We start from the raw sequence: 24,106 nt of genomic DNA, 5'->3' as shown, positions 1-24,106 counted from the left end.
TATTTATCAGAAAAACTGATCTGGAACTGCCACATATTGCAAATATTTATTTGGTTTGGGAAGGACGATAATAGTGGGTTCAGTAATCCTTGGCGAAGGGTGGCTGTGGTCGTCATATAGTCAAATACTTTATTACTAAATAATGGCACCAGAAGTCATGTGTTCATTTTGTACAGTTCAGTAGAAAAGTCATCATCCCTTGGGGTGTTCCCCTTTGGCCAGGGACTTAATAGCCTCCACTATCTCTTCCATTGTTCTGTCTCAGCCTTGTTGTCCACAGAGTCCTCCATGAGACAGAGGAGGGGGTAGGGACTCAAAGAAGGTTTTAAGACTGCCATACATCACAGCTGTGGTGGGCCTACACTCATGTTTTACATTGGCACTTTAGTGGTCTCACAACAGTGCTGCAGTCTACTAGTACCACTCCACTTAACAAGTCCTGGGTAACAAGGTGCCATATACTAGGGACTTGCAGGTAAGTTAAATATGTCAATCAGGGATTAAGCAATTGTATGAATGTTATAGGGGCCAGAGCACATGTGGTGGGGCCTATCAAACTTAAGAACTGCCACCTGGTACCTTCAGATTAATCAAACACCAGCCTCTTCAGTTGCCAAGTGTTTAGTCTTCACTGCTCTACTATTAAAGTTTCTTGTTTTCTAAATCCAAAAGTGTTCAATGAGCACTCCATTGACTCACCAAGATTATCTCCAAAATGAGGTAGGATGTTTCAGGTCGCAGACTCACCAAATAGTCTAACAGTAACATCACCCAAAATTACATTGCATGATACTGGCCCTGATGACATCACAAGAAATTACATAACAAATCGTTTGACCCACATCAGGAATTGGCAGTGTATCTTTGAAATCCACGGGACGTCATGTCAGATAACATATTTGCAACAATTGTAATCAGCTGTTTCAGTCCCTATAAATATGTCTTTTGTATGTAATCTAGCTCAACACCCCAGTGACTAACCATGTTTTAATATCTGTATTGCAGTAAGTGCATGGTTACAATGAGTAAGTGGCCGTCTTGCATTTTAATTTATTTACCTGGAAAAAGCAGTTTAATGGATTGTAATTGGTTGTTTTATATGTTTTTACGTAATGGTTTTGAAGATTTCTTTTTTTTTTTTTTTTGCAAGACTTTCTTGTGGGACAGCTGTGAACACCTGCAGGAGCTTGAGTGCAGCTATCTCGAAGGGCATGGGTAAAATAAAAAAATGACTTATGAGTCATCAGCAGTGCACCACAAATCAAATCCCAAGGAAAAAGATTAAGGGCCTGATTACAGGTTTGACTGTTGGAAAACCTGACTGCCAGACCTGTGGTGAGGAGACCGCCGCGGAGCTGGTGGTCTCCCCACCAGCCCCATTATGAGTTTTCCACTGGGCCAAGGTTTCCACCGTTCAGCAGGTGGATAACATGCAGCAGCATTGGACTCTGCTCCACTGAAGGCGAGTCAGGTGCCGTCGCACAGGGGGTCCCCTAGCACCCTCAGAACGCACACAGTCTGCACAGCAGACCATTACTTCACCAATACGCTGATGTTCTCTGTAACAGACTCCAGGCTTCACTGCATACTTCCCCATTTGCACTCGCTCATGACCACCTTATTCTGGTGATATCCATTGTGGAACTCCGTTCCTGCCCTGACCTTACCTCCCTTGCCCCATGCCACATCTCATCTTTACAGATAGTTATGACCTGCTCTGACCCCGCTGCGACTCTGGGTCCCTCGACCTCCATTACTCTTTCGCCCTCATGCTTCAGCAGGGTACACCCTCCCAAGAACACCTGTACTGTATGTTTGCCACTCAAGCTATCGCCCAAAGAAGATTCCTTACAGGTCGGATGCTTTTGGCGCCTTCCTGGTGAAGATTCCTCCCTTTTGACTTAGTTATTTTAGCTAAGATTCCTTCAGCAGGCCAAGGCTACAAGCTGTAGCAGAACAGGGTCCAAAAAGGGCAAATGCCTTCACTGCAACGTCTCGCTGAAACTGCTTTGCTGTTGTGGAAAAGCTCAGAGTGGGAACAATATAAATATTTGGCCCAGCTACAAAGCATCTTCATCAGGTTGGCAGATATGTCCTGGTGTTCTGTTAGTTCTTCCGGCAATAATCCTTGAAAAAGTTTTTAAGTCCCAGGTTTTAGCGATAGGAAGGAGGAGTACACTATGCCACTTATCTAATGGCCCCAGGACTTTAGATACACCACTCAAAGGTCAGAACTTACTCCGGCAGAAGCCACCAGAAGGGTCCAGGGCAAGTCCGGTTAGAACTGGTCTGCTGGTTTTTCAGAACAGTGGGCTTCTTGTAAATTACTGTCCCTAAAGTTTAACAGGAGGTCAGCCAAATGACCTCTACATTCAGTCCTGGATACAAATGGGAGCAGGTCCATCTATTAGGGTTCTCCTCACAGGTTACAACACAGGTGCAGTCCTTCTCTCTTCAGCAGGTCCAGAGGTGTTCTGAAAAGGATACTGGGAGTGCCACATTTATGCTGGCTGAGTGCCCGCCGGTGGTGGCAGAAATTCCAGGCTACTCCCTAACCAATAGGATAAAAGATCCCAGGGCAACCCTGCCCACTTATGCTGCATTTCCTCTGCTTTTTACTATAAGCTATCCGACTATACTCCTGTCTACCTAAAACTAACATGTCAGAAAAGGAATTCACCTCTCACCCTTATGGTCACTCATAACCATTTCTTAGGGGGTGGGGGTTTGTCTGGGATTGGTGCCGGGCTGGCAAGCAGGAAAATGGAAGAGGCAGGCCCAGGTGTGGGCTACATCTGCCTGTGACAGTGTAGGCATCATTTGAAGTTAATTAAATTCCTGAGCAAAGCTGAGGTGGCCATCCTGCCAAGGGAATATCAGCCCCACTCCCTTTGACTCGGTTCTGGGAGCCACTTTACAGCTAATTTAAGGAGTCACTCCAACCCTGCGCGACAGTGAACACTGGCAGGCAGGCACATTTGGCTCGGGCAGGAAAGTGACAACTTCCTAAAGTGTTGTTTGCAAAATAGTAATGTAATTTCCGACTTTACCATTAAGTTGGGTTTTAAATAGCCAATAAAATGAGTCCTTCAATACTACTCCCAAAGTTGAGTTTGGCACTATGAGGTCTTATGATGTAACCAAGTGCTTTACTATTGGAGAGCCAGACTTGCTACAGTGAAAAACAAAAGTTATATTTGTCCAGATCGAATTGGCAGTTTTAAAACTGCAGATGCAGTCTGCAAGAGCAGGCCAGGAGACAAGTACAAATTTGCGGTGCAAACCACTGTTGAAATTGAACTTACAGTCCTTGGGTACCATACACTAGGGACTTATCTGCCAATCAGGGCTATGGCCAATTTGAAGATGTTTGAGGGGTCAGAGCAGTTGCACTGGGGCCTGGTAAGCGGAGTCCCACTGCCCAGAGAAAACAAAACAGCAGCATCTGTGCAGGAAAAATGGGGGGGACCATACCAAAAGTGTTATTTTCTTACATTTGTGTTTTTTACCAAAAGTAAATGGGCTTTATTGTGAACATTTTAACTAAATAGTTTAGTGAAATGATTTCTCTGAATTTATGTCCGATAAACTAGTTTTTCTATGAAATTCCGTGCAGTTAGAATTGAGAAGTAAAGAATAGAACATTGGAGTACACCAAATGAAATGTTAATGGAAAAGGTGTCCTGGCTCCAAGCAGGTGAGTGCAGACCTGCTGAGACTTCAATGGATCAAAGGGCAGGCATATGGTAATAAATGTGTCAAAAACAGGCAGTAGATAAAAAAAATAAAACTCAAACTAATATTTGAAATCTAGTAGGTTTGTATAGTTTAACTTGTAACTATTTTTTACATGCAAAAACATGTTTTTGGTGACGAAGCTTGACTAAGAAAGGTTTTGAACAAAAGGAGCACAATCTCGGGACAGGCCTGGAAGGGCTCTATTAAAACACTAGAAAGAATATTGTTGAAATTGTTAAATTTGGGAGTTTGAGTTGAATATCCACTTAACATAAACCAGTGTCAACAAAACGATGGATGCTCTGCATGGGTAAACACTGTTAACTTTATTTTTTTTATACTGTTACTGTTTCTTAGGTTCGACATATTCTCTGTGAAAAACATGGCAAAGTAATGGAGGCCATGGAAAAGCTGAAGTCAGGTGTACGATTCAGCGAGGTGGCAACACAGTTTAGTGAAGACAAAGCCAGGCAAGGGGTATGTATTCATCATCCACACTGCACTCGATAAGAATATGTAAGAAATTGAATTATTGGTTGAGGGGGTGAAACCTGTCTTAAGTAACAACCACAACCCTTGTCAGGGTGAACCACAAGTCAGTAAATTAACCTTTGCTTAACCTTCTGGTAGCTTGGCGTAAAGCAGCTGGGCTTAACTAACAGAGGCACTGTGTTTAAAGTATTTATGCAGCAAACACAATGTAATAAAGTGAAAACAGAACACAAAAATGCTAAACCAATTTAGAAATATAGAGTAAATTGACAATAGAGCAGCACAGATCCACGTAGTAGAACAGGACATATGTAATTTCTTAGGTTATCTTATCACACAGGACCAGGACAGAGTCACAAGTTCAGGCCAAATGCAATGGAGTGCAGGCCGGGCACAGGACTAAGTTTGGTCCTCTGGCAGTTGTACCTTATGTTCTTGGTGTGTGTGACATTGCTTTACGAGGCATCGGTTACACTGAAGCCTGCAGCTGTACGGTGAGTCTTCCCGCTTTGCATCGCTTCCCACCAGGTTTGATGGAACCTTCAGTTAGGCAAGGAGAGGAGTTCTGTCTGATTTGAGTGAAGGGTACAAGGCCTGAGGAGGCTTCTCTTGGGGATCAGGGACTCACTCCAGCAGGGCTCAGGCAGGTCCAATTGCAGGCCCAAGCAGGTCCAGTGCAGCAGGTCAGCTGGGCAGTTCAAGGGCGGCCTCTGTGACTTGTCGTCACAGTAGTTCATAATAGGAGATGAGCCAACTGACGCTTGGAGTCACTAGGGTAGCCTGGGATCTAGAAGATGACCCAGTTCTCCTTCAGCAATTCAGGCCGCAGGCAGCAGGACAATCTTCTTGGTAACATGGCAGGCTTCTGGCAGCAGGACAGTCCTCTGGTGGCAGCAGGAAAGTCCTCTGGGGGTCCAGGCAGGTCTCTAGCAGCAGGGCAGTCCTCGGGGGACAAGGCAGTTGTTCTGGAATCTTCCACAGGTCCAGGAATGTACTGAAGAGGTGCTACAAAAGTCTAATATTTATACCTGGTGCCAGCCTCTGAAGTGGAGTAAACATCCTAGTCTATGCCCCAGATCTCTCTCTGGAAAGGTCTTCTCTATCCCTTCCAGGCTGCAAGAAGTCTAGACGTAAACAAAAGACAATTGTTAGGTTTCTTTGTGTGTACCGGAGGCAAGCCTGTTTGAAGTGCCATTGGTGCAGGGAACAGCTACGCCCCCACCCATCTTGTCATGGTTGCCCATCCTGCCCACACCTAAGCCCTTTTGTCTCACTGTCTGGAAGGAAAATACAAAGCCTAACAACAGAATCATATGACACAGGACTGTGGCAAAGGCACCAAATGGTTAGGACAAAAAAATGCCAACTTTCTAAAAGTGTAATTTTCAGAATTGTGGCTTAAAGTCTGAATTTATCATTAAAGAGGATTTTAGAGTACAATTCATTAAAGTGTCAATGGCATTCCTAGCGGCTCCAAATAAAAAGTTATCACTTATAAAATGTAATAAGTCAACCGACAACAAACCAATGGCAGAGGGAATTTTTGCAGGCGTGAAAAATGAATTTGTGAGTTTTTCACTACCAGGACATGTAAAACATAAACCCATGCGTCCTGTGTTTTAAATACAGTGCACCTTACCCTATGGGCCTTTGAGGCCTACCTTATGAGTGACTTATATGTCTTAAAAAGAAAGGGTTCATTTTGCCAGGTCGAAATGACAGTTTAAAACTGCACTACCATCTGCAGTGGCAGGCCTGAGACATGTTTGTTTTACAAAGCTACTGTACTGCATGGCACAATGAGCAGGCCTCGAAATATCAGTGAAATTTTACTAGACCTGCAGGTCTAGTGACTTGAATAATCTATTCAACCCAGCTAACTCATCTCTTCCTTTGTTCCTAAGCACATTTTTTATGTTACTGACTTCAGCATGTCTGCTGTACAACAAACTCTCAGTCAAACAATCAATCAGGATTTGTAAAGCGTGGCTAATCACCTGACAGGGTATTTAGGTGCTTGCAGGTCCCAGAGGCTCATTCAAACAGCCAGGTCTTGAGGGCTGTTTGGAATTACAGAGCTGAGGTGATGGTCCAGAGTTGTGTGGGGAGCCTGCACAAACAAACGAGATGAAAAGCAGGGAGAAAGCAGTGAACATGAGGGAAGGCAAGGAGAAGACAGTAAGTGCAGCAGCACAGGGAGAACTGGGCCTGGAACCTGCTCAATAGGGTCACGCTGCGGATTCCATTAAGCAGGTCATGGGAGGAGTCCCGGGAGGTGGTGGACGGGTCTAGGCAGGAAATAATGGGCGGCATGCGGGAGCAGCAACGAGGGGGTAAAAGCAAGGAGAAAGCAGGGAAACCTAGGGAAAAGCAAGGAGAAAGCATGCAAAAATGGGGAAAAAGCAAGGAGAAAGCAATGAAAACGAGGGAAAAGCAAGAAGAAGGCACACAAAAACAGGTTTACAAGCAAGATGAAAGCAGTGAGAACGAGGAAAAAGGAAGTGAAAGGTACTCAAAAAATGGGGAAAAGCAAGGAGGAAGTGAAAACGTCGGAAAAGCAAGAAGACACACAAGCGTTGGAAAAAGCAAGGAGAAAGCATTAAGAACAAGGAAAAAGCAAGGAGCGGGGACCCAAAAAATAGGAAGAACAAAGGGGAAAGCAGTGAAAACTAGGGAAAAGCAAGGAGCAAGAGTGATGCAGCAGTATGGGGGGAGCTGGGCCTGGGCCCAAATTCTTGTTTGATTTAGTAGTCTAAAGTTTTGCTAAATGTATAATAAAAATATCACCCACGTACACATGACCCCTGATATGTCTTAGTTCCCTAATAGAATTGTCAGTAGGGCTGGAGGGGGCAGGAATGCTTCTTAGTTCATATTTAAGAACTCTTGTTTTTAGTAAATATATCACTAAAGTCGATGTGGTATCACACTATCATTTACAGACTAATATTTTCATTTGAAATGGCCACAAACGTCCCACTGACATTCAGTTTTACTGATAAAATCATATAAGTGAAAACAATGAGTCAAAATTGGGTTTCAGCAAATATTTATTATGTGCATATTACCAAGTAAAGTATTCTGACTAGTTTTGATCAAGTTAAAATCTCTGTTTCCATCCAAATTCAGAATTACAAAAAAGTGCTTTCCAAATTACCGAAATATATTTTAAAACAGTTGTACTGTTCATTTACAAGTTGATTGCTCAGCACACTTGTCATACAGTTCACAATACAAAATCATCTAACTTTACAGCCAAAGAAAGACAAAAAACACCAATCTCCAGGATACAAATAAGTAGCGATTTGTCATAAGACATAGCCTGACATTTGACCTCTGTCTTTAGACCCACAGCAACAGTGGCAAGATAGAAACACCTTCCAAATGAACTGAACACCTGTGTTTACCAGTATGCCAGATGGGCAAGTAGGTCCTAAAAATAGCTCATCCTGCTAAAATCTGATTCGCCATAACAAGTGGGTGTGTATATTTCTCAAGGCTTGACGAGTGCTGAATGCCCACTAGTGCATTTAATGTATAGGCACTGGGTGCATGTAGTACCACTGTACTTGGGGCCTACAAGTAAATTAAATTTGCCAATTGGATACAAGTCAATTTTACCATGTTTGAAGGAGTGAGCACATTTGCACTGGCTTGCAGTGCTATTCCGAAAACAGGATGGGTGAAGGCAAAAAGTTTGAGGGTGACCCTGCAAAGAAGATCAAGTCCAACAGAAAATATCCACTGTCTGTGAGGCACGCAAGTCTGAAAAGTAAAGATTGTTTCTATCTCATAATTGAAACTTTAATTACTATAATACACAGTGCTATAAGGATACTGTGATTTTATATGCATATGCACTATTTTTGTGGACAAGGAAAAGGGTGCCCTGGTACCAACTTCTCATTGCCCTAATCAGATAACCGCGTGCTGAAAGAAAGGAGTGCTGCTGGAAACTGACATAGTGAGGCCAGCCTTGAGACGAGGCAACTGCTCGCACTGATCACTATAAAGGGGGATTAATAGCTAAAAGAGACAGACAGCAAGGCCAGCCTGGAGACGTCCAAAGGATGGTCAGTAGGGAATCAGTATGCATGCCAGTGCCCACCACTGCAGCCAATGAGGAACCCCTTCACAGAAGCAGGTCGGCAGACCCCGGGGTGTCCTTACCAGAACTGGAAGCACATTACCAAGGATGGGTAGGCCCTCCACTTACCACCCTGAGGAACCCACCGACAGCAGCACTCTGTCAGCACAACAAAATTGACAAATACACCAGAGCGACTCCTAAGAAACTGGAGTGGGGCTGAGGCTCCCAGATATGGCAGAGTCTCTGACTATCCAAGACCAAATCTTCCAGGCTATCTCCGTGCCACTATGGAGACTCAAATTGGAGTAGGGGGCCTGGAGGTCGGGCTGCTTCGCAAAGCCATGAGAAAAATAGAAGGGTGATTCACAGAAGTTAAAAATTGGATCTCCAAAGCGCAAGAGACTGACGCCAGCAAGCGCAGATATAACCCATTGTTAAGAAAGAGTAGCTTATCTAGAACATCAAGCGGAGGCTGCAGAGGACAGAACTCAAAGGAATAACCTACGCTTTTTCAGAATGCTGGAGAGAGTGAAGGGCTGTAGTTGTCACACTTCCTAACTGTTTGGCTAGGTTCCAGGATGCTTAGTGATGCATTGTCTACCTACTTTGTGATCAAAAGGGCCTACAGATCCCTATGGGTCCAGCCACCCATGTGACCGCTCCACTACCAATGATTTTGCAATTCCTTAACTATGCTGTCAGGGACAGCACTTATATATACTCAACCCGCATCACCTTTTACCTGTGAAGATCCTGTGCAGCAGTAAAACAGAAGCTTAAAACAATGCAGTTAACCTATATGTTAATGTTTCCAATTAAATTAAAAGTTACACAGAATGAATATTGCGGTTTGGGGCTGGCTCAAAATATGGAGACCAAGACACCAAAACTGACAAACGGGGCTACCCTCGAAGGAACAGACCCAGGGAACGGAGTGATTGAGGAGCTCCAGAAATCGTAGATTATGGAACCAGAAGGCAAAGGTATTCTTTCAAGATAGGACTGTTTGTGAACTGATTTATATTGGGCCAGGGGTCAAGAAAGGGGCTGTAGTGTTCCATATCTGAAGCTGTCATGAGGACCTCTACGACCGGAGTTGATCACCCCTGTTTTAGCTTCATTTTTACAGTTCCTCTATTATTCATTTTAGTAAGGCTGCTTTTAGCAATGATTTTTACATATTTGTATCAGCTTGCTTTTATTCTAGGAATATGAGGAGCAAGCTGCTTGTTTAGTTAGCCTTTGCACAACATGTAATAAGTACTTTCTGTCCAAGGTTAAATAACACTGTACACAATATGGTAGTTTGTGTTCCCCATTTAGGACACAGCTTCTAACACCTAGACACAGCATTACATCAGAACTGTACTTCTAACACAGTATGGTTTATTATATAAATGGTGCACTGACCCAGAGAGGGCAGAGCACATTCCAGCCATGACTGTCCTGGGACGCATGTTGTGCAACATGCAGCTTGGCTGGCGCTGATCTACCAGCCTCCTGAGAGGATTGCCATCTACACCATGGGCCGACTCCTGACACTGTCTCCAGGTATGGCATTGGGGCTAATCCCTTAGATCGGGCCTAAAGCCTTAGATCGGACCAGGCAGAAAGCACACGCGTTATGCTCCCAGCGTAAACATAGAGTTAGGTAGGAACCTCTAGAACCACATTCACCATGGCTGGACTTTGTGTCTTCTTTATCATGTTTGTAATGCACATTACTTTGCTTTGTTTAATCTGCCTAATTATCACATCTCTTTCACTATATGCCAGAATGTGATTGTTTGAATAAATGTATTGGAAACTTATATTGCATCTTTTGTGTCTTGCCTTGGCATGCATATGTAGCAGATCAATAGGGAAAAGGTCTGTTTCCATGGCTTCCTTGAGGAGTTTGAGTATCTTGTTTAGGTTGCTATAATCTCCATTGACATCAGTGGATCGGGGTTTGGGTGAGACACTGTGAGCTAGCCAGAAGTTAGGCCAACACTCCCTCAAGGTGTGGATATACTCAGTCTCCCACGCTCTGCTGTTCTGCGATCCTAAATATGTGGTCCTGTTAGCTGAGTAGAAACCGCATAATATGGTGCCACCAAGGTGAGGTACTTATTTAATGGATCTCCTGAGTAGTTTTCTCTGTATGCCTAAGGTGTACTACTCATCTTTTTATGGAGACCTCCATGTTTTTAAGGAAATAGCTTCCTCGACAATATAGGTATCCCCTATATTTCTCTGTAGGTTATACAAGTTTGAACTTTTAAAAGCATACCATACATAGTGTTTCCTTCTCCGAATTCCGTTTAAAAAAAATTGTGAATCCACTAGTTATTCCAGTAAATTGTAGACATGCGTCACACAACAGTTATTTCAAAATGGGCTACCTAATGGGGGTCGGGATGTTACATTTGTGGTTGAGGCACACGAAGTGTACAAAACTGAAACATTTTACTCGTGGGTCAACTTTCCTGCAGTCGATACAAGCACAAATACATTTCATACATTATCTGTATAGCCAATGCTCCTCAACAATAAAGAGCATACAACTATTTAGAAATACCATTAACATATCAGAAACGTCAATATTGGTTCCATGGCGCCCTTCCACATGTTGTTGAATATGTTAGATTGGGAACACTGCTCCAGCTGTCCAACAACAACAGTTAGCTACACCTTGGATTAACCCTGTGACTATTAATGATATCATGGGTAAGGCACCTACCAAATAGGAGGAAATTCCATTTTGGATTGCTTAAAAATCAAATCGGCTGGAAGCAGTTTTTCCCTGTACGGGACCCCAAAATAAACAGAATTTTCACAATGTGCTTGCCACTTGGGAGAGTACTCTTTATTGATAATTGTGCTACTTGGGACAAAGTTGTTGCTGCAATATATACCAGAACTCATTCTACATCTTCTCTTGCGGTTTTACCGGAGGTGTTAAAACAAATACAGGGCTTCCCCTGCCCTGGACTTTGGGATGAAATTAATTTGCAATTTTGCCACAGTACCCTCAATTATTTTAGGAAGCATGAAAGCGAAAGCAGCAGAATTGGCAGTTCACCAGCATCTCGTGCAAGTTCCTTTAATAGATCAGGAGTGTGAGTAATCAAAATTAATTGCCGAGACGTATATGTGTATAGGTTGTGATCTTTTAAGGACCAGACCAAATAAGCCACAGCTTAAAGGAATCCTGAAAAGGATAATATCAATCACGCACAGGAGTCTTCCCCAAAAAAAAAAAAATGCTGGGACAAAAAAAAAAAAACAACAATAAAGATAAAGTAAAATCACAGGGAGAATCTCCTTGCCGGAGAATTCCAAAAAACATTAAAATTTGCATAACTGTGATAATTTCAAACAACCTGACAGGTATCAGCTTACTGTTACACACGCCCCTCTCATTCCTTTCAGGACTCATCAGACAAATGGTCCGAGAGAGCAGGAGGATCAGAACGCAGACAAGAGGAGTACGTGGAACCAAAAAAGAACTCACAATGCTCATATAATGTCATAAAGAAGGAAGAGAAACTTTGCCTCAACAAACACCCCAATTCAAAAAGAAGACAATTTTCAGCAAATTATGCCACACATATTGAGAACATTACTGCAGAACTGGACTTGGGCAGTGACGTTTATAGACAGGACGGCGGAGTTCACAATAGTTTGCCAGTATCTTCAAGAGTTTGTGGATGTGAGAGCAACTGACTACTATGTAGAAATCGAAACCCCCGAAAGGGGAGTCACCCCTCCTTACCGCGTCTATAAATTAAACATACAAATAGAGGGGGACATAATGTGCACAATCCAAGTTATTTTTGGGGAAAAGATCAACAATTAGTTTTGACGTTCGCTCAGCTGAAAAACACTTACCACCGGAGTTTGTTAGAACCCTCCCACAAGAGGAAGTGTGATTGTACTGTCTTTCTCAGTCTTCGTTCCAGAGCAAGTAAAGCAACGGTGTGCTGCAGATTGGGCTCTTGCCCAAGCCCCGGCACTATACCGCAACCACGTGGGCTGATATAGGGACTCTCCCTATAATGTAAGATCCATAAAGACTAGCCTGCAAGTGTAACCACGGTACCCCATAAAACACCAAGCAAAAGCACCAGTACCAGGGAGTAATTGAAGCCTGCATATCTCCTATGAACAACCCTTTGTTCCCAGTAGCCAAGGTTGATCATTCCTCATTCCTATAGAATAGTCCTAGATTACAGACATTTAGTCACACATGCTCATTTGCAATACTAAAGAGTTTACATTATAATTTCACTCCCACATGCCCTTTGTGGACATGTACAAACTGATGGATGCCCAGATCCTTCCCTGAGACTTAACCGACCATGCCTCTGTAAAACTACTGTGAACAGGTAGCAGGCAGCCAGGATTATGGTGTCTGAGCACCTGGTTGCTATGTGGCATCGAGTTCGATGAATTTCTTAAAGGTTATCAACTATTTCAAACTTATTAAGGGCACGGTTGACTCCCTAATTATACTTTGGGAGGCTCCATAAACTCTCTTAAGAGGGGGCGTGATATTGTACCACACAGCAAACAAAAAGACAAAGACATAGCAAAATAGCAGCACTAGAAAGTACAGTAGAAGCAGCCGAAGAGGAATTAGCAGAGTTTCCAGATGACCATCTGAGACATAAGACAGAACTGCTGTGACTGTCACTGCGACAAAAGCTATTCACCTTGGCATCTCTGGCCTTTACAGAACCCAGTATAAAATATTTTATATTGGGGATAAGGCAGGAAAGGTACTTTACTAGCTAGTAAAAGGGAATAAGGAATTCAGACCCACCCCTAATATACTATCCCACAGGCAAAACTCTCAAGGAGTAATAGGTTGGTAACTCTTAGAAAATCAAGATAGAGTCCCATCTATATTCCAGTCAGCTGACGACTGGGACCGAAAATGACCATCCACTTGTGGAAGACGTGACACAACCTAGGATCTCTGACATAGATAGGCAAGCATTAAAGGAACTACTGACTGATGATGGAATTATGAGGTCCAGCAACTTGCTTCCTGTAGGGAAATCTCCAGGCCTGATGGGTGCCCGCTCAAAATATTTATGAAGTATGCTTTGCACCTGATCCCACTGCTAGAGATGTAAACAGAAGCACTAGTGCACTTATGGCATTCCATAATCATTTTTCGAATCACTGCAATCTGCCATTATCAAACTTTTAAGGGCGGGTGTACATCCACAAACCGTTGTCTTGCAAACTCCCAATATCGCTGACATACAGCTCTTTTACAAGCCAGGAAATACCAATTAATAACTAGAAATTTGCATATAGAGATGATCTTGCAGTAGTTGTGGATATTATTGCCCTTGACAAGTACAATATTTTCAGTCTCCTATGGCTCATGGAAATATAAGGCCTCATAAACCCCTCCCTTCGTAATATGCTGGTACTAGTCACTGAAATGGATCAAGTGGCACCGTGTGCCCCTGGCAAAAACACCACTATCGAATGGGGACAGACTCCAATGCACAACACAACTAGAAGGTTTCCATAAATGGGACATTATAGGCTTCTCAAAACTGGGTAATGTCTGGAAGGGAAGCTCCATACCCCCAATCCAGGAACCAATAGACCGGTACAATCTGCATAAGACGCAGTCCTACCGCTACAGCTATGCCACATGCTAGAAATGCATCAAGATAGCTTACAGACCCTCCCAGTTCACAACCCCTTGGTGTAGCACAAATCACAACAGGTAGGCTTGGCGGAAAACTCTGTTGCACAATGATGAATAACACTCCAGACCCCATGCTGCTGCTCAGGAAACAGTGGGAACAGAATGGGGGAGTACTGGAGGAGAAGGACTAGATAGAAGCTAAAATGGCTCCCAGGGTATGAGCTGTCTCTTTGAGGTTGTGATTATTATAGCTTAAATATTTACACATGGTATATTACAGACCCACAAGACTGGGCACGAGTATGCAACTTTTTATCAGAGATTGTGATCAGACAGATGGTGCCAGAGCCAAGAATGGTATTGTTGGGCTTGATGGACTAATGGAGAGAGGAGTGTGGGCGGTAGAGCCAGGACAGACAGCTCACTTAGACTGCTGGTGGCCATGGGCTTTAATTGTTAAGAGAGATATTGCACGGCGTTGGAGATCAACACTAGATCCATTGGTGACTAAATGTACTTGTGGAAAGGACTACAGTTTCAAGGCAGAGCAATGTGTGATGTTTCTCCGGACACACTCACCTTATACAAAGTCTGGGTGGCATTGGTTTAACTGTTCTACAACTGCTAATGTATGACACTTTATCCTTGCTACACACCATATGTGTGTGTGTTTATCTGAACCTGGGGGAGGGGTTGCTTGTTGTGTCATTTCTTTATTTTTCTTCATTTTTCAGTGCTTTTTGGTGCACACATTATGGCAAATAGGAAGTGTTATAAAAAAAAGTTTACTATTTGTGTTCTCTCATGATGCTGAACTATTCTTTCTCGAACAGCCGTCGTCCCACACAAAAGCAATTTGTGGTAACTATATCAAAGGCTGCAGGTACAAAAATCAAAAAAGTTAAATGCTCGCATTAACCAGTGGTAATTTCTTCGGACTGCATTTCAGTACGTTATGTTTTTGCTCTTTGCCACTGCAGACAAGGATCAACCAGGCAAATCAGCCTTGGTCCTGCTTCCATGGGGACGTTATAGCCTGAACAGCTCCTGTGAACGTAAACACAAACAGCCTCAGACCAGTCTCAAGGATGACTGGAGAAAAGCATGTAGAAAGAACAACTGTATGTCCACATAAGGCTGGAAGTCAGTGAGGCAAAACAAGATCTCTGGCAGAGAATGCTGCTGCGGAATTAGCCTAAACTATAACAAGTTGTATTATGGGGTCTCTTGCAGGCTCCAGGACCACTCCTCCCACGGTTTGTAGTACAAGAGCACATTACTCCCTGTCTAAAGTTTGATCTGGAAGAGATGACCCTGCAGTGGCTGCAAAAAACACAATGGTATCCTATCAGCTTGGTCTGTCATCACTAGTTCCAGTGTCCCACCCCAAGGTGTCGGTGAGAAACACTTGCAATAAAGATGCTGTAAGAAACTGGGTTTTTGATTCAGGGAGTGGAAACCCTTCTCAAGATACAACAACAATCCTTGTCCGGGTGAACAAAAAAAAAAATCATTAAATTAACATGTGTTGAACCTTCTGGTAAGTTGGCACAAAAGCAGTCCGGCTTAACTTATAGGCAATGTGTAAAGTATTTATGCACACACAAACAGTAACAAAGTGAAAACACAAGAGATATCCCACACCAATTTAGAAAAACAGAGTAAAACTTAATAAATAAAATGAGATAAAAACAATAAAAATCCAATCAGTAGAGGTTTAAGGAAAATAGCTCCAAGAAGCAGAAGGTGCTAACACTGGGTAGCTGGTGGGTGCTAGGCCAGGACTAAGGGCCTTATTACGAGGCTGGCGGTCACAAGACCACTAGCCTCGCGGTGGCAGTCGGACCGCCGCGGTTGTGGCAGACTGGTGCCACATTACGAGTTTGACAGGCGGAGCCACGTAAAGGCCGTCGTCCCCGCCAGGATCAAAGATCCCGACAGGATGACAGCGGTCCTGGTTGTAATCAGCCAGGGCAGCACTGAGCTCAGTAGTTTCCCCACCATGAAAAGGCTGGTGGAGAACAAGTGCAGGGGCCACAGAGAGGGGGCCTGCACTGCCCATGCCCAGCACCATTGGAATGCACACTGTCTGCTTTGCAGACAGTGTGCATTCCAAGGTACTGGTTGGCTCTCTCTGTGCTACGAGATAGCACTCGCCTCCTTTAAGGGAAGTCTTTATTTCAAGGTTTCCGCTTGTCAGCCAGGTCAAGCCGGCAGAAACCTTGTAATGGGGAGGAGGGGACACACCACCCCCATGGCAGTGGTGTGTTCCTAGCGAGTTTGGCAGCCCCATGTTAGGACTGCAAAACTCATAATGAGCCCCCAAGTCACAATTTCAGGCTGACTGCAATGAAGTGGGAGGGTCCAGGTTAGTCCTGCTGGTATTTCTGGCATGCAGAGTTTGAAATTTCAGGTTTTCACAGGAGGAGCTCAACTGTTGCCAGCCAAGTGTCCACGTCCTGAGGACTCACCTCTTGGGGATCAGGATGTCACTTCAGCAGAGGCCAGCAGACTTCAGGCAGATCCAATTGCAGCAGGTCAGCTAGGCAGTTGCAGGGAGGTCACTGGAGGTTGTTGTATCCCTGTAGCTCAGAACAGGAGGTCAGCCAACTGACTCTTGGAGTAATTTTGATAGTCCTGAGATCACGCATCAGGGCAGACATCTGAGGGTTCAAGACAGACTTCAAGCAGCAGGGCAGTTCTCTGGTAGCAGCAGGACAGCCCTTCTATGATTCCTCAGCAGGTGCAGGAATTAACTGATGAGTAGATCAGGAAGTCCAATATTTATACCTGTTGCCACCCTTTGAAGTGGGGAAATCTTCTAGTCCACCTCAACATCTGATTCTGGAAAATTCCTTCCTTCTCCTGCCCAGGCTTCAAGAGGTCTAGGGAGACAAAAGGATGGTGTCAGGTTCCTTTGTGAGTGTGCTGGAAGCAGCCCTTTGAAATGTAAGTGGGGCAACAAACAGCTCCTTCCCTACTATCCTAGCTGGATGGCCCCCTCACACCCACACCCACGTTCTGTGGTTCACTGTATGGGCCCAATATGCATTCCTGATGGTGGAGCAATAAACAGGCCAAGGCACGAAACTGCTAGAAGGCCTCAAACTTTAGAGCTGGTAAATGCCAACTCTCTAAAAGTTGAAAATTGTCATCTAAAAACCAACTTTACCATTAAACAGGATGTTAAATTACAATTCATTTGAATCATGACATTTTTACCTGCTCCCAATCAAAAGTTAACATTTATTAAATGTAATAAGGTAACCTAATGTTATATTTTGGAAGAGGTAGGCCTTCCAGTAGTGAATAACCCATTTAGGAGTTTTTCACTACCAGGGTGTTTAAACCTTAAACACATGTCCTACTTTTAAATACAATAGACCCTGCACCACGGACATTTTAAAGCCTACCTCAAGGGTGACTTGCATGTGTTAAAAAGGCAGGTTTAGGCTTGGCAAAAGGTTTCTTTTGTGAGGTAAAATTGGCAGTTTAAAAATGCACTACATGCTTCAATGGCAAACACGAGACATATTTTAAAGTCCTACTTTAGTGGGTGGAATAAGGAGAGCTTGCAGTCACACTAGTAGCATTCAATTTGCAGGTCCTAAGTACACACAAAAGACTTACAAGTAAATTAAATGTGCCAGTCAGTTGTAGGCCGCTTTTACCATGTTTTAAGACAAGAGCACAAGCATTTTAGCATTAGTTAGCAGTGGTACGGTGCACAGAGCCCTAATGCCAACAAAAATGGGTTGAGAAAACAAAAAGTTTGGAGTCGACCCTGAAGAAAGGGCCAAGTCCCACAAGTACCATTTTGTCTTTTTATTTGTCTTCTCACTAATCCTGATTGATTAAGTCAAAACATAGATCGTCAAAATGGTGCCCACAGAATCTACAGGGTCCTTCATGCACAAAACCAAAGGCTTGTCCCATTCTTGGTCTTATGGTCACCTTGCACCAGTATTGGTGCATCATTGATGGAGAGAGTAGCTGCTTAAGACATTTTAAGATAGACATGGGTGCATCTAATCAAAATAAAGCACACTCCTTGCTGTGGAGGATCACGTCAACAGTTAGAAGCTCCATACTAAACAGTATTCCAAGCTGCCATTGGGAGTTCTGGACAGTCTTCAGCCTATGGTGACGTACCCATGTTCATCATTTTGGAGTTCACCACACAGTTCGATACTGTGGACACAACACCACTCTGTCTCATCAACAGACATGCGCCGTTGATGCTTTGAAGTCTGCTGTGAGGAAGTGTAGTTTGTTAGGAGGTATGGGTGATTAGATTGGTAGCCTCTGCTAATTATGTCTCTTTCTTTCAGTTTTGACCTGTGGGGTTGTTCAGGGATCACTTTTATCCTTGTTCATTCGAGCACTACTTGATAACTTTTGGCACCACAAGCTGGATTTTCAGTCTGACGCAAAAGGGATCACAGTTTTTTGTGAGAGTACTGATGATCCGGTCAACCTACCAACTTCATCAGCTTCTTCTTAAGCCTAGAAAATTAAAAGGGGAGCTTGAATCCAGTTAAACCCTTTCAAGATTAAGGTCATTTAATTTGGTACCATTCACTGGCTGGGGAAGAAGTAACATATCTCCTTCAACCAGGAAGTGACCTTACATTCAAAGAGTCTTCTTGTTTTTGCTAAACTAAATTTGCATGACAAAAAGCGCTAAGGATGGGAGTAACACAGGTGCAAAGGTACATCTGTTAGCAGTGTGTTGTGTTTGTACACGTATCTGAAACTATAGCTACGTTTGTGAGTAAATTACAGCTAGTGCTTAGCGTGAGGAATGAACGGACTAGGAAGCATTCCAGCCCAAAGACTTGCCAGGATTTCAAGCCCAAATAGATGGTTCTCCAGTGGCTCTGGTTCGGCACAGTGTCTGCTGCCACCCCCAGCCTGAGACTCCTTTACCTGCCCCAGCCCCTTCTCAAATCTGAATACAAGGGTTGTAAGTTATTGGTTTAAAGTCTTTGCACACATACCAGGCTGTCATTAAATGTGTTGCTCCTGAACCATTACTTAGCTTCATGTGGAGTGTTTTTTGTCATGCAAATACGGCTAGCTGCTGATAGGGTTTGACACTCCCTGCCTTGCCCTCAATTGCATGTTGATATTTTTGCCCAGAGAGTAGCGTGTTTGTATTATCCTCTTCAGCTTAGCAATCTTCAGTTGTAATTTTTAACGAATCCCTAAAAAATGACGCTCCAAAACTGAGTATGTGTTCCAAATTATGGCCCATCTGCAGGAGATTTTGTCCACGTACCCTGGGATGAATTAACTCCTGCATCAACTGCACACCAGTTGGCTTTTGGGGATTGCCAATAAACATTTGGCTAATGTATAGAAGTCCCAGAATGCAGTCAGGCACGTACCGAGAGGTGTCAGCCAGAAGCACCCTTTGCTTGAGGTTTGTAGGAAGCTCCACTGGCTTCCCGCCCGTCTCCAGGAGCCCACCTCACATTGGTGGGAACCTCTGGATTGAACTTCCAGGTTAGTAGCTATAGTGTTTTTTCATACCAGAGTCCTAAGTTATCTAAGAGCTCTTCTTTTCTAAAGTTGTGCTCCTAAATCAGCAACAAATGTGACCAGGGCCCAGATGCGGTTTGTTGTAAAGTATCCTGTATGGATGCCTTCATGGACACCGGTTCACCAAAAAGCCAGGGGTAAAGGAAGTGCATTTACGCAGACTTTCACCACCAAAGCGTTGCGGTTTTGACCACTTGTTGCTTCTCTTGGGACCTCACTCCATGTCATTACAATCGCTCCATCAACGTCCTGGGCTTCTAACCTACAATTCAGTGTTAAAGGGTCTGTAAATATAAGCCAATAGGTTCTCATGAAATACTCAGACTCGAGATGGTGCCTGTGAGGACCTAAGATGAGTTGGACACCCTGCTTCCTCTTCCCCGCAAAAACGCTCATGCTCGTTATGACACTGAAGTTGTCGGAGCATCCTAACAATGCGTGCACACATACTCATAATAGCGCTTTTTTACTTTTTATTTATTTTTGCCAATGCAGTTCAGTATCAGTGAGCACATTTTTTTTTTTGCTTTCCATTGTTAAAGCCTGTAGGTCCACAATGGCAAAAATAAATGGTGATTCCTAGTGGCTTTACTAGTGCTTGTTCTCATGTGCTGCTATTCCCATCTATAGGTAGTTTGCAGCACAGACAGGTATTGATGGTTTGTACGAGTGCAGTATGGTTGTAGTAGAGTGCATTGTCCTCACAGTTCCATTGCTCTTCTAGGTGCTAACGATGTATATTATGTTTATATAAGTTAATTGCAGTTTATTAAAACCATAAAAATTGCACCACGAGATAAATGGGGAACAGCAAACCATGTAGCTATTGCTGCTTCATTGTACATGTGGGTATTTATATAGAGAAGTTTAATCAAGCGAACTATTTAAAAAAAAGAAAGAAACCCCTTCATTCCTTCTCACCTCTCCTCCCTGTCTCATTCCAAACCTTTCTGACAACTATAAACTCCCAAACATCCTTCTCAAACTTTCACCCCTCTTTTTTTTTAGCCATCCCACCCAACTAACAAGGTCACACACCCAATACTTGAAAAACTGCTTCCTACTTTCAATTGCCTTCCTATTATTATATCCCTACTAAATCTCCCCCTTTTCAAATCCATTCTTGTCATTCTATCCCTACCCCAAGCACTACTAAACATGCATGAAATCAAGAGCACAAACTTAACTAACTCACAAAGAAAAAAAACATTGTAATAGCCTAATAACTACTAAGCTTTGATTCTTGACTAGCATGCTTCTCGATGAAAAAGTGCTTTAATGTCTCATCAGTGGTCGTAAGAGCTATACAAATACAGTTTCAATTACAATATATGTAACGGCAAGTAACAATGATAGCAATCTCTAGTGATATATCAGTGTCTAATAGACCTTTTTTCTCTCATTTGCTCCCATTCTTTGGATTCTTGTAGGGAGACTTGGGTTGGATGACCAGAGGATCCATGGTTGGACCTTTCCAAGAAGCTGCCTTTGCCTTGTCTGTCAGTACCATGGACAAGCCAGTGTACACCGACCCTCCTGTCAAAACCAAATTTGGATACCACATCATCATGGTGGAGGGAAGAAAATAGACGTCCAAAAAAGTTTTAAAAAATATTGAATTCTCTTCAAGATGAAATGCTCCAGTCAGCAAAATTGCCTGTTTCGAGTGGCAAGACCCAACTACACAATACTTCCAACCAATAGAAAATTATCAAAACCTGGGTGCTGATATGACGCCAACAAAGATTGTAGAGTGTACCACAGTTCATTACTTTGCATAACATTTTGTGTACTCCATAATTAGCAGGATCTTCTGTGCTACCTCGCTTTACTGATTCATAAGACTGTAAGTACAGAGAGCTTGATGAGATAGCCTCAAGGCTGACTCTCGCTCCTCCAAGTAATTGCATGTGTCCTTTTATCCATCTCTTTTCCTGGCCTTCTTGGCACATGCACACACACCACGGGCTGGTGTCAAGAGTCCTTCATCATCAGTGTCACCAAACACCAACAAAACCAGTATGTAGAGACGTCCTAACTTGGGGCATGAAAGCCAGGGCCATGACAGCCTTTCAAAGTATCCAAAGAGATGAATGTGTATAGATTTAAAAGTCTACGTACTCAGTGGTTATCTTGAAATCTGGCATGGCTGTGAGCCACAAGAAGCAACCTTTGACACCCTGGATCTAGACATTGTTTTTGCTTGTGCCATGCACAATACTTTGCCATACTAACCCACTACAACATGTGACAAAATACCTATACATCACACATTAGTGAGTCACAGAATAAACATCTGTTGAATATAAAAGTAAAACATCCGTAATTTCCTATTGTGGGCTTAAAGGCGATATAACACCTCACATCATCTTCCTTAGGAGCAAGAAAGTCAGTAAAGACCATCTTCAGTGTTGTCTGTCCATTGCGGTGTGGCATCGTTTGAGTAAGTCCCTTCAAAATGTTTTGAAAGACAGTTGTACATATAGAACAGACATAACATGCTTACGATGCCATTTCAGTTTAGTAAGTCAAAGTTTAAAAAATATAAAATCTTTATTTGATACCTCCACAACATGTCAAATAATCGGTTTGCAAATAAAGTCTATGTGCTGTTCTTTCAAAACTGCTAAATATGTTTAATTGGGCTAAATATGGGATATTTTAAGCTGTACTTCCAAAGGTCTTTCAGACTCTTCTATGGCACCTATTTGTGTTTTTGTTTGTACGGGATATTTGTGTTTATTCAAATCTTACTGAATCTTATTTTACTGTTCAATAATAAAAGCAGTGCCCCTTTTACATGTCTAGCAAGATTGACTTTAAAATTGTCTTCGAGCTGACACCACTTAAAAGTCATATTTTTTAATGCAATTTGTTGTGTTCCGTATCTGACAGAAACTTTGTGGTGCCGCTAGATTTGCACTGCCAAACGACTAAACGTTGAAAAAGGAACAAAAGAAGGAGGGTATAACAGAGTATAACAAAAGAAAATGAAACTACATAAAGTTAGAAAGGGAGGTGAAAACAATGGATTGACAATATTAGAGGAGTGAAGAGATGTGAGGAAGGAGATGGATGAGAATGAAACAAAAAGGGAAATTGGGAGGGGCAAAAGACATTAAGGAGCGATGAGAAGGGGGCAGAGCTAGCCTTCCAGCAAGATGGCCGGCACCTCGTGAGGATCTGCTGGGCTTAGGGCCTCTCTTCTACATTTATCCTGTCAGGACGGGCTTTTTTATGGTTTTCTAGCTGGGTGGCACTATGGCAACGGGGGTGCTTTGACTGCTGTAGCGGAGACCTGGCTGCGGCTCCGGGCAGGAGGATACAGGCGGCGGCAGCGACGACAGAGGGCATGGGCCGCGTCTGATAGAGCGGCTGCGGACGTAGGGTCGCAGGCCATCCAGCCCGGGATGGACCACTGAGTGCGGAGAACGTTGCGGCGCCGCCACTTGCCGGGCGAGGGGAGCTCTGCGGTGGGCCCTATCGGCGGTCGGGTCGGACCGCGATCCCTCGCGACTCCCGTGGACTGTTGCTCCTGGGGTGCTGTGTGGCTTGGCGGGCTGTGCGGCCCTGCGGGACCAGGCCCTTGGAAGATTGTTGGGCCCCCGGCCTTGTGGTGGTGCTGGATGGCTGGGGGCCGCGAGGAGAGCGGCTGCCTTCCTGGGCCGCTTGCTGGAGGAGGGGGTTCTGCGGGGGACCCGATCGGCGGTCGGGTCGGACCGTGCCCCCCCACGACTCCTGCGGCCTCTGCCCCTGAGCCCTGGGTGGATCTGGGCGTTGTGTGGCTTGGCTGGCTGGGGGGTCACGAGGAGCGCAGCGGCTTCCTGGAGCGGCTGCTGTGGTTGCAGTCCTGGGGCCTGCGGGGCTGGGTGGCCTACGTTGTGGGCTGTTGGCTGGATTGGAGACTGCGGCTGGAGCCCCTGGTGAGGAGGGGAGGCAGCGGACCTGTCGAGGGTGACTGCGCCGGCTAGATTGGGCTGGGGCCGGTTGGACAGTTGGGAGCAAGAAAAGGTGATCTGCCCACACTGAGCGTGGAGCTGCGGATGGTGAGCGCCTTGCCGTGCCCGGCTTCCTTGCGGTTGGAGTGGGAGGGGCCCACCTGGAGCTGGGCTGAGTCTGGTGGCTGGAGCAGAGAGGAACTGGCGCTGCGAGAGACTGGCTGGTGAGGAGTGACTTGTGGTGTTTGAAGGCCACGGACTGAGAGACCAGTCTACGTTGGCTGTTTTTTGGCTGTACTGGAGGCGGGCATTCTGGCCGAGGGTTGACAGCTGCACGATGGGGAAAGCGGAACAACGACAAGCGAAGATCTCCTTTGATGGAGGTCGGAAAAAAGGGGGAGCAACTACTTCTCAGCCTGAGAAGAAGGTGGTGGAGGAGGGGTCACCTGACGTGTCGGTCAAAGCTATGTTTTGGGATCTGAAGAACAGCCTGGCAGGAATTGATGGGAAGCTTGACCATTTAACTGAGCAGTTGGACCGTATCAAGGCCCGGGTGTATGATCATGACTCCCGTATTGATCAACTGGAGGTGCGTACTTCCGGACTGGAGGATTTGCGGCATGGTGAGCGAGAACAATTGCTACGTAT

General features: G+C 44.3%; 1 protein-coding gene across 1 annotated transcript in view; it reads left to right on the top strand.

Moving 5' to 3' along the window:
• Positions 1-22,319, top strand: part of PIN4 (peptidylprolyl cis/trans isomerase, NIMA-interacting 4) — a 94,571-nt gene extending 72,252 nt beyond the window's left edge. Inside the window, exons 3-4 of the mRNA XM_069211843.1 lie at positions 4,096-4,215; positions 20,951-22,319. Of these exons, the coding sequence (XP_069067944.1) occupies positions 4,096-4,215; positions 20,951-21,109 (279 nt within the window). The 3' untranslated portion in view covers positions 21,110-22,319. The remainder of the gene's footprint in view (positions 1-4,095; positions 4,216-20,950) is intronic.
• Positions 22,320-24,106: the final 1,787 nt, after the last annotated feature.

This window comes from Pleurodeles waltl, chromosome 10 (genome assembly GCF_031143425.1).
Source record: "Pleurodeles waltl isolate 20211129_DDA chromosome 10, aPleWal1.hap1.20221129, whole genome shotgun sequence".
In the NCBI taxonomy this organism is placed as follows: Eukaryota; Metazoa; Chordata; class Amphibia; order Caudata; family Salamandridae; genus Pleurodeles; species Pleurodeles waltl.
The sequence above is the reverse complement of the archived record's forward strand: the minus strand, read 5'-3'. Positions and strand labels throughout refer to the sequence as shown.